The following is a 13,810-nucleotide window of genomic DNA, read 5'->3' on the forward strand; positions in this document are numbered from 1 at the left end:
CCCCCCCCCGCCCTCCAATCACAGCAACAACAGCTGTGTGGATCCTAAAACCAGACAACAACATCCCAGTTACAACACGGCTATGTAAAGAGAGCGTCACGTCGACACACGTTAGCTAATCTCCACTTTAGGTGGCGTGGGACCAGACTGGTGGAGATGCTGTTGAATACATGACAAAGTTTTCCGAGATAGATTCACAGTCAACGGTGTGATTATTAAATAGCAATAAAATTGAACAAGAATGAATCCACAGTATTGTGAGGAGAAAAATACTTCACAAATATATTGGTCAGTTTTGACGGACAGTCAGAAGTTTATATTCATGTAAATATTTTTAAAAAGTGAATCATTTTATCATCTCAGGAGCAATATTATAATTTATTAGGACAATAAAGTGAAAATATAAGAATGAATTAGTCATTTCACAAGATACAATTCAAAATTCAGGGATGGGTCTCAATATTATTGGGAAAATCTTTTTTGTACCTTTACAATGATATCGCTCAATTTTGATCAGTCAGAGGTGTAGTTATTAAAAAAAATCAAGATAAATGAAAAATAAAAAGTTACATTCCTTTATTGTCTAAACAACAGTATTTTGGCAATAAAGCCAAGATACTAAAAAAGTTTTTTCCATTTTTAAAATAAAAAAAGATGTATGTAAAATTTTAAAAGCATGATTACATTATTACCGCCCCCCCAAAACATTGCACGAGCAAATTTTGAAAAATATGAAAATATAGTAACTTAACAAAAAAAGGCAAACTTTCATTGTTAAGGAAAAAAAAGTCTGAATTTTCTGAAAATAAAATAAATTTTGAATGAGAGGAGGATTTTTGTGAATGCTCTCGGTGTTTTATCACATCAACACCATCACCAACACAATCTGTTTTTTCCCCAACCATCAACTCGAATTTAAAAAAATAATAAAATTTTATATATATATGGCAGCTATTTGCTGCTGGTCCAAGACTGTCTCCTATTATCCTACTATTGACATTTATTTTCATAATTGTATCACACTTGTACGTAAAAGGTCTCAATCCAAACTGTTGAGTCTCTGTGTTATCTTCTCAAAAGGTGACTAACAGTAGAGAGGAAGTCCATGTGGCAGTCGACCACGCCGTGCTGCTTGCTTTCAAAAATAACCAATGACAGTGTCCATTTCATCTCGCTTGGCCTGTCTTAGGCCCTGCTACTCGACACCCCTCGGTTATTTCAATAGGAACGAGCTGGATGTGTCCGAGGGTCTCTGCTCGCTTTGGCCACACTGACTTGTGCGTCTATTTTGGTAGATTCTCAGCTCGCTATCAGAAGCCTGGCCACGCCGAGTGCATTTGAACATGGAACAGAAGGCCTAACTCGGTGGGCTAAGAATTTTCTCCGTTATTGAACTGGATTTTGCGCTGAGGATTTGTGCGACTACTTTCCAGATGGAATCTTTTGATGCAACATGAAAAAAAACCCCATCAACAAGGTGAGAGCATGGGATCGTGTGTGCGTGTTTTTTAAAGTTGCATAGTGAACATTCAGTGACTTAAAGGTTACCATTAGAGCGACCTACTGTTGCAGTAAAAACTTGAATTGACGTGCCAAAATCAATGTGGAAATGTAGAACTATGAAGAAGGCTATTAAATCATCTTCCAAAGTGTACACATGCATACAGTGCATTTAAAGGAACAGTGTCTCATCACTTGGGTATAAATACTCAAACAGATGCTGGGAAAGTACCGTGGCCTCTTACTGTCTCAGGTTATGAGAGCACTTGTTGGCCACAGACATCTCGATGAAAAGTCAAAGAGTTCACAAGTGTATCATCTTTGTTGGGGCCTGAACATGCCTGAAAATGCAATTTTAGGGTATATCCTGGTGAAATTTTATCTACTCTATTTTCCGCATTATATGGCACACCGAAAAGCATTCAATTTTCTCAAAAGCCGACGGTGCGCCATATAATCCGATGCATTTTATATATTGATCAATATTCTGATTTCTTGGATGTAGTCTAAATCAGAGCTGTATTGTATTGTATTGCCTGAAGCCTACAACCAGCTTGACTGACCAGACGAAATTTGATGCTTTGATTTTTGGCGACGCAACGGGGGCGCAGGAAAGTGTCTAAATTGATTATTTTGAGGGTCAGCTGTGGTTCCATGGCTAGTTGTCGAGTGCAATTATAAGCCAAGAAGTGACCATGCTCCTGGGTCAAAACATAGAAATGGGTTAAAGAGCTATTCTAAGAGCTCACCCAGATAGCTAAAGTAAGATACAGCAGAGCAGCTGCGGCCGAAGGGGGACACGACGTTAAATCCAATGCTTTACTTCCTGTGCGGGGTCTACCTGCCGTCGTGGCCGTTCTTTTTGGCTGGGAAAAGGTTTTTGAGTGTTCACCCCTTGAAATTTAAAAATAAGGTCTCATGACTACCACATCAGCACGATTGGTGTTCTGTGCCTTAAATACAAAAGTGCATGTGAAGTGCCCGCTGGTGTGACAGAAGCCTGTGCATGTCATGCACCGTATAGCAGTGGTTACCAACATGACAGCGGGCACTCGGTCGCCTTCGAGTACCTCATGAGTAGCGCACAGGCCTGTTTTAAAAATAGCGGAGTCTCATTTTTTACTACAAATAACATAATTAAATGTGATAGCAGTAAATTTGCTTTTCCAAAAGTGTTTAATCAAACAGTGAGCCCTTCGGTTGACATGGTGTAAATTTAAGGATTAGTTGCAGATTGGGCTTCAAACAAAAGCAATCCTGAACTATTTTCCTTCTTTTTCTTAGGAGGTTTCTTCTGTCTGATGTCAAGCTGAGCACGAGGGGACCTACTCGCGTATGAGCCGGCCAGACAAGTGATGGCGCAAAACAGGAAGAAACCTGTTGACCTCATAGGCTGCGCGGAAAAGCGTCACGTGAGCCACCGGGGAGGCAACATGCTCCATCATCGCTTCCCAAATGGCTTCACCGACCTGCTTATGGACGAGACCGACCGTGAGGTCAGCACGCTCACCGACCGAGCCTTCCGGAGCCTCTGCGTTGGAGATGACGCCATTTACAACGATGAATTCTTGTATGGATACTCACCTTTCAGCTGTCATAAACCGTTGGCAGGGGAGCCATTGAAAAAAAATCACCAAAAGGAATCCAAAAAGCAAAGGAAAAATGACAGAGAGAAAGAAAAGAACATTTCGAGCATGTCATCGTTTCTCAAGGCATTAAGTACCACGGGGGAGAACTGTGAACGAATACTCCTCAAAAATGGCGGCATGGCAGACTCCAATGGGGAATCATGGGATAAGTCTGCACTCCGCAGCATCCAAAGAGAACTGTCGGAATTCTCCTCTGACTATCACAGCAATCTCGTGGGTGGGCATGATGACAAACGTACTTTTCATCAATCTGGGTATGATTCGTCGAGCAAAGGTCTGTTTTCTGGAACGTCATCCAAGATGAAAAATGGGAAAGCCACAGTCAAACTGAAGAAGCTCAATGTCAAAAACTTTTTCCTACACAGTGAGTTCAGCCCTTTCCGGACATGGGAAGGGATGAATCAGTTCTGCTTCAGCCATGAGAATGTTTCTATCCTCCCTGCAGAAATGACTCCAAAATGGTATGACCTACCATTTTACAAAGAGTTAACAGAGGCTCATATGAAAGAGACTCTGCATACACAAGAGATACTGAAAGAAGTAGCTGAGCCCCCTGCTCCCGCTCCCCTTCCTCTTCCTCCTCCTGCAACTCCTCCTGCTCCACCTCCACCACCTCCTCCTCCTGTTGCCCCTAAACCTGTCACTTCCACTTCACCACCCAAAGTCCTGCCAAAGCCCCAGAAAAGGTGCTCTTCTGATATCACTGATGGAAGTGTTGTCCCCTGGAGGCAGACACATTTAAGTGTGAAGACTGCAGTTCCACTTAAGCAAGAGCCCCAGGACGAGAGCTCAACAGCAAAAATGGACAAAAATGTTTCACTGATGCCCAACACTACAAGGCCTATGGAGGCGAAAGCGGTTGAAGAGCTCAGCCCTCCGGTCTCAACTCCATTCAGCATCTGCCAGCTGATGACACCCCTCATTCCCTCCAGACAACCAACAGAAACATCAGAAATCCTCTCCGCCATCCTTTCACCTTCTGTACTGGACCTTCCCCACGGACCTCACTCGGAGGCCAAACTGACACCCGAACCTCCCATCAAGAGGGATGGCTACAAATCACTGGCGTCGAGCATCCTCTTTAACCTCAAAGACAACAGGAAGCGGGTCAAAAGTCGCTATAGCCCACCTAAATTCAAAACTTTAGAAGCACCTGGAAACGACACCCAATCTCCATTGTTGGAGAATCTTAAGCAACAAAATAATTCAGAGGGCGACACATGTGATTTCAGCACTCCTGCTATTTCAAAAGAAGGTCAGACGGTACGCAGTCCCGTTGTAGAGTCTGTCAACCCCCCAACTGTCGGCCTGAGCGAGCGTGCAGCCGATGGGTCGCAGTCAGATGATTATTTGTTATCTAATCTGCTACACAACAAAAGGGAGGCTCTCAGTAATGGAAATCTCGGTGATGAGAATGCAAACTCCCAAATTATGGACGCAAAAAGGAACAAAAGCCACACGGCTAAAAAGCAAAGTTATCCGTCACTTAATCTGTACAAGAAAGCCAGCCCTCCCGTCTTAACGCATTACTCCAATGAGCTTTCGCTTCTGAATCCAAGCAAAGCGCCACCGGGGCTTTCACCTAACATCAATTGTGGTCATTCACCAATATTTACAGCCTCGGAACATAATCAGGAAACCCTTCCGTTAAGCGAATCAATCAGGAAAGAGCCACCAAATGTACGAGACAAAACAAATACGCCCGTGAAATCCTTAAAAGAAAACTATTTTGGAGAAGAGAGCGTGAGTTCTAAAGTGAAGGATAGCAGGGGCCAAGCTATGAGCACATTGGATGTCATCAGAGCTGCAAAGGAGGCGATTAATGCAACAAAAACTAGAGTGCTCCATGCGCCTCAGTCCGAGAGCATCAATCAAGCCATGTCAGACAGAGAAGAATGTAAAGACAAAGATGAGATGTTTGTATGTTCCAATGTTATAATTGAAAAGAGAAACATAGCCGAAAATGATCAAGTCAGAAGTGAGTCCGAAAATGTCGTAAAGAAAGAGCCCCCACCGGTTCCAAAGAAAAACCTTCCCAAGCCCGATATTCAACAGTCTCTGTCCAAAAAGAAAACACACCTCACGAATCAACTTTCTAACTGTGACTTAGGGGAAACCACACCAGATAGTCAAGACAGGCTAAAGCACAAATTCTCAGACAGACTGAACAATTACATCAAATGTCAGCGGCATACTGTAACAGATGAGGAACACAGAGATAATGAAGGTGATACGAAGGTGAACTTGAGAATCGAAAAGGATGCCACGACTGACAGTGAACACATCATTCATGACTTGCACGCTCTGAAAGAACTGGAGAGGGCCCGCCTAAGCGATCGGGAGCACCAAGCGGGAGGTCCCAACCTAGATGAAGTGGCCAGAGCGAAAAATGATTTGATCTCCCGGGAGTTAAAGAACATCAAGAAGGGAATGTTGTCCATGAGAGGGAACACTTTGGCAAAGAGGGAACTATTTACCATGAAAGAGAAGCAGCTGAGTAAGCAGGAGGTTCCCACTAAGAAGGGTGGCAGCGTCATGATCAACAAAGCACTGGTGAATGATAATTATGACAAGGCCAAATTAGCACTGGAGGAGGTTATCTTGAGTAGAGAGATGACAAGGAATAAAGCCATGAATCAGGATGCAAATACGGCATTTGCCGCATATGCCACGGATGGAAGTTACGGATCAAGGGTACAGGCAAGTAAAAATGTGATGAAAGACTCAATTGTAGAAGCCAACAAAGACAAAAATTACACCACAGATAAAGAGAAAGACTTAAGAGAAAGATTGGGGGATTTGAGAGACCATAAGCACATGAGGCAGATCCTCTCCCAGACTGAACCCAGACAGGCTGAGACTCAGAGATCAGACGAGAGAGTGGCAGCCCTGCCAGGTATGAGCAATGTTGACAGCGGCTTAAATTCACCTTCACGATTGGACTTCAAGTATGCCAATGAGAGACGAATTGACAGTTCCGCTCATTGGTCTGAGAGGGATCTAAATTTAAAACAATTCTCCGAAAATGTCGCCGGGAGAAGGATTTGTGACAACCAAGCGTTAGAAACACCCTCTGTTCCTCCTCGGAGTAAAAAAGCCGGAAACCGAAGAAATGAGAGCAGTGATAAAGAAGATCTCTCTAACAGAGATGTGGAAGTGAACAGAATACAAAATATAACAAGCACAAAAGTTGCTTTGCCAGCCAACTCCAATGAAGAAAAAAGCAATGTAACAATAAACGACGCAGTTACCCATGACCTATATTTGCCTTCCAAGCACAGCCACGGTGAAAAACGCTACTCTTTGTTATCAGACATTGAAGCAAATACAGAGACAGTTGAGAATGCGCCCGAAGAAGCCACAAGCAGAAATATTGACAGGTCTTTACAACCTGACAGTGCAGCAATTCACGTCCTGGCAGAAGATCTTGGCAAAATGCCGAAAGGCAAGAGCGATATGGATGCAGAGGCTCTCACGAGGACTATAATATCCCCTGAACTTCTTGTAAACGGCGTCGGCATTGACGACCACACCAGCATGTCCTCCAAATCTTCTTACTTCTCTGTGGAGAGTCCACCACAAAGGAATGCTGAGTCAATCCTTTTTCACTCTCTGGAGAACCTAGATAAGGCTGGCCTGGACAACAGAGGAGATCATCTTCTTGGACCCATTAAAAAAGATTCAGACAAGCCAGGAATTGAATATTATTCATTCAATGATCTGGAGGGTGAATCGACGATTGCCAGGGAATCAGTCAAGTCTGAAGAAGAGAACGTGAACCAAAAGCAAAGCAAACAACATACCACCAAATGTCCTCGCCCATCCCAAGATGAAGATATCCAAAATCCGATGTCACCTTCGAACACCTTAACTCCAATGTTGGATATCCCTGCTTTATTTAAAATAAAAGACAACACTTTCAGTAATAAGATGAAGAAGACTACACAACCCTGGACACCGCAGGGCCTCATGAATAACTCGGAGAAGCTTGTGGAGGACTTGCATCCATTAAATGAAAACTCAAATCCACCATCGGCAAATGAAACAAGCCCCTCATTTACAAGTGAAGTCTTCAAGCCTGAAGAGACTTTGTCAATCGGCTCATCGCCATCAATGTACCCTCCGTTGATTCTGCAACAGGAGAAGTCAGGGAGACCCCGCAAACTAGTACTTCCTGCTCCCCAAAAGGAGAATGACAGTTTTTCTGTGGTGAGTCCCATATCAGAACGTGTGGAGACTTTGACAATGCCAACAACGGAGCGAGACATATCAAAGGTTCCTAGCGAACGCTCCGGGTCCACCTGCAGTTTTAACGACAGCCAATCAGGGTTCGCCAAACCTCCAGCCGTCTTACCCAAATCCGAGCGGGCCGTTCTCAAAGCTATGAAGCTGACAAACCGGCGGATCAAAAAAGCCGAGGCTCAGAAGTCAACTCCGAGCAAACACAGGACTGACAAATCCGTGCCGAGGAGCGGTGAGAAAAAGCATCACAGGGAAGGTCAGAAACGTGGCGGAAACGGCAACGATGCGGCCGTTGCCAACAATGAAGAATTTCCTCCAAAAAAAGCAGAAATGACCCAGAAGACAAGACAATCCAGCCACGATTCAATAGAAGGCACTCGCCTTACCGATGGACTTGCAACTGAACGAGGCCGTAGTCGTGGCAAACAATCTCGAGATAAACCGGAACAAAGACACTGCAGCAGCGATCGTCTCATCAGTACCGCTCCTGTCTACAAACTCAACGCTGGACCAGGGCCCAATATTCGCTCGCAAAGCATCGACAGATACTTAGGTGACAGAGTGGGTCGCAGGTATCGCACCGACACATCTGTCAATGAGAGACTTGACCCGAGAAGTACACGCATTGAGAAATCCATCGTGGACGAGTTTCAGCAGCGGGGCCGAGCCAAAGAAAAAATGCTCAGAGAGAAACCGCTGAGGAGGAGTCAGAGCATTGACACGCACAGCCTGCAGCCCGCCCAGCCGCCGAGCTTGTCCCGCCAGCTCAGCCAAACCGGCCAATTCTCTCGCCAGTCCAGCATCGAACACACTGGCGTCACGCAGTCCATCCCCGCGACCCAACGAAAACTCCTCCAGGATCCAGACTCGGGACAGTATTATTTTGTAGACCTGCCCGTCCAAGTCCAAACAAAAACCTTCTTTGATCCTGAGACTGGAAGCTACGTGCAGCTGCCCGTCCAGCCCCCAGACGGCGCTGTTCTTCAGGCATCGCCCATGGAAGTTTTATCCCCTCCGTTGGTGGTTTACCATGGCTTTGTCCCAGTGCCTCTGACCCCCATGGCCCAGAACGCTCCCATCCAAGTACCTCACGTGGAGCAAGAACAGCGGCAATTGGACATGTCAAGGCAAGTCCATTGTAAGGACGGGCATCCTTATTTAGAGCCCGTCTATGGGGAGCATGAACACATGTTGGGCGAGTTCCTCGGTACCGAGGAAGTGGACTGTCCCAGTTGATAGGACGAGGATTTTGCACACATTTATGTTTCTTTCACCAACCTTCTTGTGGTTGTGAGTACTGGTTTTTTATGGGTTTGAAATGACAATCAACATATAATTGATGGCTTTCAATCTTCTTTGATTCACATCGGTACACAATGACTGCCATTTGACGTGTTCCATTTCAATTCATTCAAATACGTAACATACATTTTTGTTCACCCCATCCATCCATTTATTATTATTTTTTTAATAGCGTTTGCCGACATTAGGTACGCGGGCTAGCTGCAGAGTATCCCTGTCTGATTTTGGGCAAGAAGCATGCGACACACTGGGCCGACTGGTTGCCAGTCAATTGAGGGCCACGTGCAGACAAATAATTCAATCTGATGGAGAATTTAGCCTCAATTTAGACAATATGCATGTGTGGAAAGCAGCCAGAGTAGGTTGGAATCTAGATTTGAAACCCAATACTCAGAACTGTGAAGCACACGTTGCAACCACAATATTCCACCGTGCTGCCTACATGTTTGTTTTCCGTTGAACTCGCTAACCCCGGTCATTTTATTGATTTACCTTTATGCCTTATGACTTGAATGTACACTGAAAAGAGATGCATGGTCAACTGCTGCTGAATATGAGTTGATAGAAGATAGTCTTTTTTTTTTTTAAAGAAGGGCGTATTGACAATGCACCCATATGTAAAAAGACAAATGTTTGAATGTAAATGTGGAATATTTATTTTAAATGCAGTGTGTTATTAAAGGATGAATGTGGTCTGAGTTTCCATTACTTCTTATAAACGATGCCGCGCTAAATTCAGAATGAACACAAATGAATGTCAAAACGTTTTGCATGCTGATGAGGGAATGTGTTGGAGAATTATGCTCACCTTAATGTTACATTTAAGTTTTTGCCTGTGTTCATAAAGCATTGCTGAAAACAGCCACTAGGGGGCATATTTGCAGGGTATTGGGGGTTGCTATGATTCACTGCGATGTACAGAATTCATCATGACCGTTCTCATCGGCAATTCATTTCTCATTCATTCATCGTGCTGATGTAGGTCTCTAATAATAATAATCTTAAAATTTAAAATCTCCCCGTCACTTACTGTCCCATTTTTTTGTGAAGCATCAGTGGCAGCCGCAGCTCAAAGCCACCATGTCATCATACTGTTTCAAAACCACATTCTCTTCGTCATCAAAATATAGCAAACTGATGGACTGAAGTTTGTCGGGCACACAGCAGGGCGCTTCGACTTCATCCACGGACAGCTTGAGCGCGTGCATGATGGAGCGGACGGTGGCGTGGTTGGTGGCTCGGAGGTTACCTCCCAGCGGGAAGGGACAAGAGCCCTTGCAGTGGTAAGCGTTGTAACCCCGCGGCGAGATGATCCAACCTGACCAACCAATCTCCTCGAAGTCTACAAAGAGGGAGACCCTCTGACAGGATCGGGAATGGCCGCGGGGTAAGAGCCCGGGTGCTCCACGTCGCCTCCTAGTGGGGCGGTTGTGGAGTTCAGCAGCAGCAGCAGGTGAAGACTGGGCTGGTCCTGGACGAGAGAGAAGATTAGAAACAAAGTTCGGCACATTTGTGTCATCGGATGTTGGAAGTTCATTTTGAAAGATGTATCTAATTTGAGTCTTTCATCCAGTTGCAAACAGCTCTCATGCAGCACATTCTTCACTATTTTGGATGTGGGGCCTTGAGACTTTTCCATCAGTCCTGTTCGGATAGACGTGGCACTAGGTTTTGTGTGGATTGGATCAACCGTTTTTGGGGGGGCAAATTTGACATGTTACATTCCACCGTCGACTCACCAAAGTACGAGTGGTTGGATGCTCCTGCCCTCCCATCATCAGAGAATATAACCAAGTAGGCGTTGGTGTCTGCTGGCTCTCCACGAAACTTGGATGACATAACCGCAGAGTCCATCCAAGTCCCAGATGGCAGCGTGGTCACTATCAGGATGCCGTTGTTATCTTGGCTGTTGCAGATCCACTTAGCCACCTAAAAAAAAAAAAAAGTCAACTGGGTCGGCCTTTTCCCAAAATTATTTGGCAGTGCTGATGAAGGGAAAATGAAGAATACCAACTGTTTGTGTGACATTGAAGACTTCCCATCCCTGGGTGTAAAGAGGAACCAGTCTGGAGGTGATGAGGTTTCCTCGCCAAGGTTTCACTTGACTGTCCAGTACTTCATACAAATCCACCTGAGTGGTAACAAGACACAGACATTAGTTTTATCTAAAGCGTGAGGCACGCTTCATATGTGAAGCGGCATGAGCGATGAGCTCTGTTGGTAATTTGTAATTTCAAAATTCAACTGTCAAAAAAATAATCACATTTGAAAACAGGCGGCCCCTTTTGGAAGGTATCCTGCTGGCATACATAACTGTGCCTTCCCACAAATACGGTTGAGCTCCAAGAACATAGATCATTATTTTACCTTGTAAAAATGGGGCCTGTAGGACTTTTCGAAGGAATGCTTCTGTTTCTTTCGAAACCAACGGAACTCAGCTTTAATCATCCTCTCTTCTCTTCCGAAGGAAGAGAGGTTGAAAAAGTGAAACCTCTCACCATAACGACCTGAAACACAAAAAAAAACCAACTTCAGTAAAACCACATACTCTTATTTGCAGAAGCCTGATTTTTTGTTGTCAAAAGCAAAAACAACTTCTCTGCCACAAAACATTTTCCCTTTATTAACGTATATCATGAGGTTGCTTGGGTTGTGCAAAAAAAAAGTTCCCCACTGCTCATGTTGTTAACTGACCAAAAACAACAAAAATACATGAGTTAATTGTTGTGCAATGTAAAAGTAAAAACGCGTCAGCCCCGTCACTAGTGATGCGCAATTACGCATTTGAAAAACAACTGCGAACCTGAATGAGTCTTTTTCAACGATGTTATACACAACAAAAATCAATCAAGCCCGTTCTTCAAAGTGCCACCAACCTTTATCCTCGAAGCTCCTCACCACATTTCCTTCCAGAATCTCCTTCTGACTTTTTCTCGTCCCGTCCGACACGGACACGGCGTGAAACAAGTCCAACATGAACTGAGGCGCCTTCTTGTGGGGGGCCTGCCCCGCCGCGCCCCGGAGCAACTCCTTCCAATTGAACAAAACGTCGAGCTTTTCCGACAGCATCCTGTCGAGGTCCGAGTCCGCCCGGGTCCCCGTCGGCCCGGCCAGCAGCACCGTGACGCAGCGCAGCTGGAGGGCGAGGACGAGCCAGAAGCGCACAGCTCCTCTTGACATATTGGCAAGGGGCGGACTGAGCTGGACACCTGCCGGACTGCGCGTGATAAGGACACACTCGTGCCATTTGATGACACTATTCAGCTAACATCAGCGGATGATTGGACCTTGATTGATGATGATGGAAGGCGGGGGCGAAAATAACCTCGCAGACACAAAGGAAAGGTGAAAATGACCCAAAAGTGAGTCGTAGAGATAATACCCCCCGCGGTCCCCCATAAAAAAAAAACCTAATAACTAATATATAACAGCCGATTGTGGTAAATCTTCATCATTACTGACATTAAAATACGGTAGTAGCCCAAGTGTTCCTTGGACAGTGGTTTTATTCCACAGCAACCCAATATCGTACATATGGATAAGGGTGAGGGGGGGATAAAACTGCGCCTGCAAATTCAATTTTGAACAATACCAAAATAACAGTAATAACAGTTCTGGGAGAACAATAAATGTAGGAAAAAAATTAAATACTACTGAACTCCATTCTTCCATCTGCCACTAGAGAGAGCACACGAGCAGCTGGTCGAACCGTGGCAGAAGGTCACCTCGCATTGCGTTTTAGAAATACATTATAGATGTAAATTTCATGATTACTGAATTAAGTAAAAAATGGAAATGAATCCATAGCTGACACACACAAATAAGTAAACAATAAATATTTCAGGAGAGAATAACAAACACATGCATATATAATATCAGAATCAGAATCAGAATCATCTTTATTGGCCAAGTATGTAGAACACACAAGGAATTTGTCTCCGGTATAACACGTTGCATTAGTATCATCATAAACAAGGACATGACAAATAAGTATGGAAGGACATTTCGAAATGTAAGTAAACCGTAGTGCGGTGGTACCACCCAGTGACAACTATGAGACAATGTGCAAAGTATCAAGCAGAGCTAAAGTGATCAGTGGTAGAATACAATACTATGACTGTTGTCCAGTTGGTGCAGAAAATCATTGAACCATTTTAAAGTGACCAGTAGCAGTATTTGTTGTACAAGAAGAGTGCAATTGTGCAGATGTCCTTGAGCGCTTTAAAGTGTCTGGTGCGGTGGAGTATACGTCAGTGACTGTTTAGGGAGTTAATGGCTAGACGGAAGAAGCTGTTTAAGTGTCTGCTGGATTTGATGCGCATGGATCTGTAGCGCCTGCCTGAGGGGAGTAGCTGGAAAAGGTGGTGGGCAAGGTGCGGTGGATCCAATAGGATTTTCCGTGCCCTTGTTTTGATTCTTGCAGTGTGTAAGTCCTCAAGAGTGGGTAGGGCGGTACCAATGATTTTTTCCGCTGTCCTAAGTGTCCGTTGAAGTCGGATTTTGTCCTTTTTTGTGGCAGCCCCAAATCCTGGGAGACTGTGATTCCCAGGAACTTGAAGGTCTCGACGGTTGACACAGGGCAGTTGGATAGTGTGAGGGGCAACTGTGGTGAAGGATGTTTCCTGAAGTATATGTACATTTGTAAAAGGCAGTGTGAAAAATTCATTTCAATCAAGAATTATGACATGCACTAAGCAAACGCGAAAAAAAATCATGAGAAAATAAACACGTGTAAAATGTATGCAGATTTCTATTGATGATCATATAAGCTACATTTTTGCTACAGCACCTCAATGAAGCGCATTTTCCACTGGGGTGAGGAGGGTTCAACCAAACTAAAGTTTCCCCATCATCGTGGTTTTTTTTTTTTTTTTTTTTTTTTTTTTTTAATGGCCATCTGTCTGTTATCAGTGTGAAGCCAGTTGCAAGAAAGCAAACGAAGAGCGAAAGCCATGACGCACATGATGCGCATTGTTAGCATGCACATGTGCCCCCCCCCGACCAATCGTGCACACATTGGTCACCTTGTCCTCGGCGACGCCCTCGCCCACCCCTTCGCTTCTCCTGGCTCTGTTTGGACAGTGACTGAGCATGACGCTCATGACCCCCCCCCCCCC

General features: G+C 44.6%; 1 protein-coding gene across 1 annotated transcript; it reads right to left on the reverse strand.

Annotated features, from left to right (window-relative positions):
• Positions 1-8,862: 8,862 nt before the first annotated feature.
• Positions 8,863-12,072, reverse strand: LOC109508410 (bone morphogenetic protein 2-like). The gene is made up of 5 exons (XM_019858369.1): positions 11,570-12,072; positions 11,061-11,200; positions 10,708-10,824; positions 10,433-10,622; positions 8,863-10,164 (listed from the first exon to the last, which is right to left on the reverse strand). The coding sequence occupies exons 1-5, from the start codon at positions 11,871-11,873 to the stop codon at positions 9,746-9,748; spliced, it is 1,170 nt and encodes a 389-aa protein (XP_019713928.1). The 5' UTR covers positions 11,874-12,072; the 3' UTR covers positions 8,863-9,745.
• Positions 12,073-13,810: the final 1,738 nt, after the last annotated feature.

This window comes from Hippocampus comes, unplaced genomic scaffold (genome assembly GCF_001891065.2).
Source record: "Hippocampus comes isolate QL1 unplaced genomic scaffold, H_comes_QL1_v1.1 scaffold17, whole genome shotgun sequence".
NCBI lineage: Eukaryota > Metazoa > Chordata > Actinopteri > Syngnathiformes > Syngnathidae > Hippocampus > Hippocampus comes.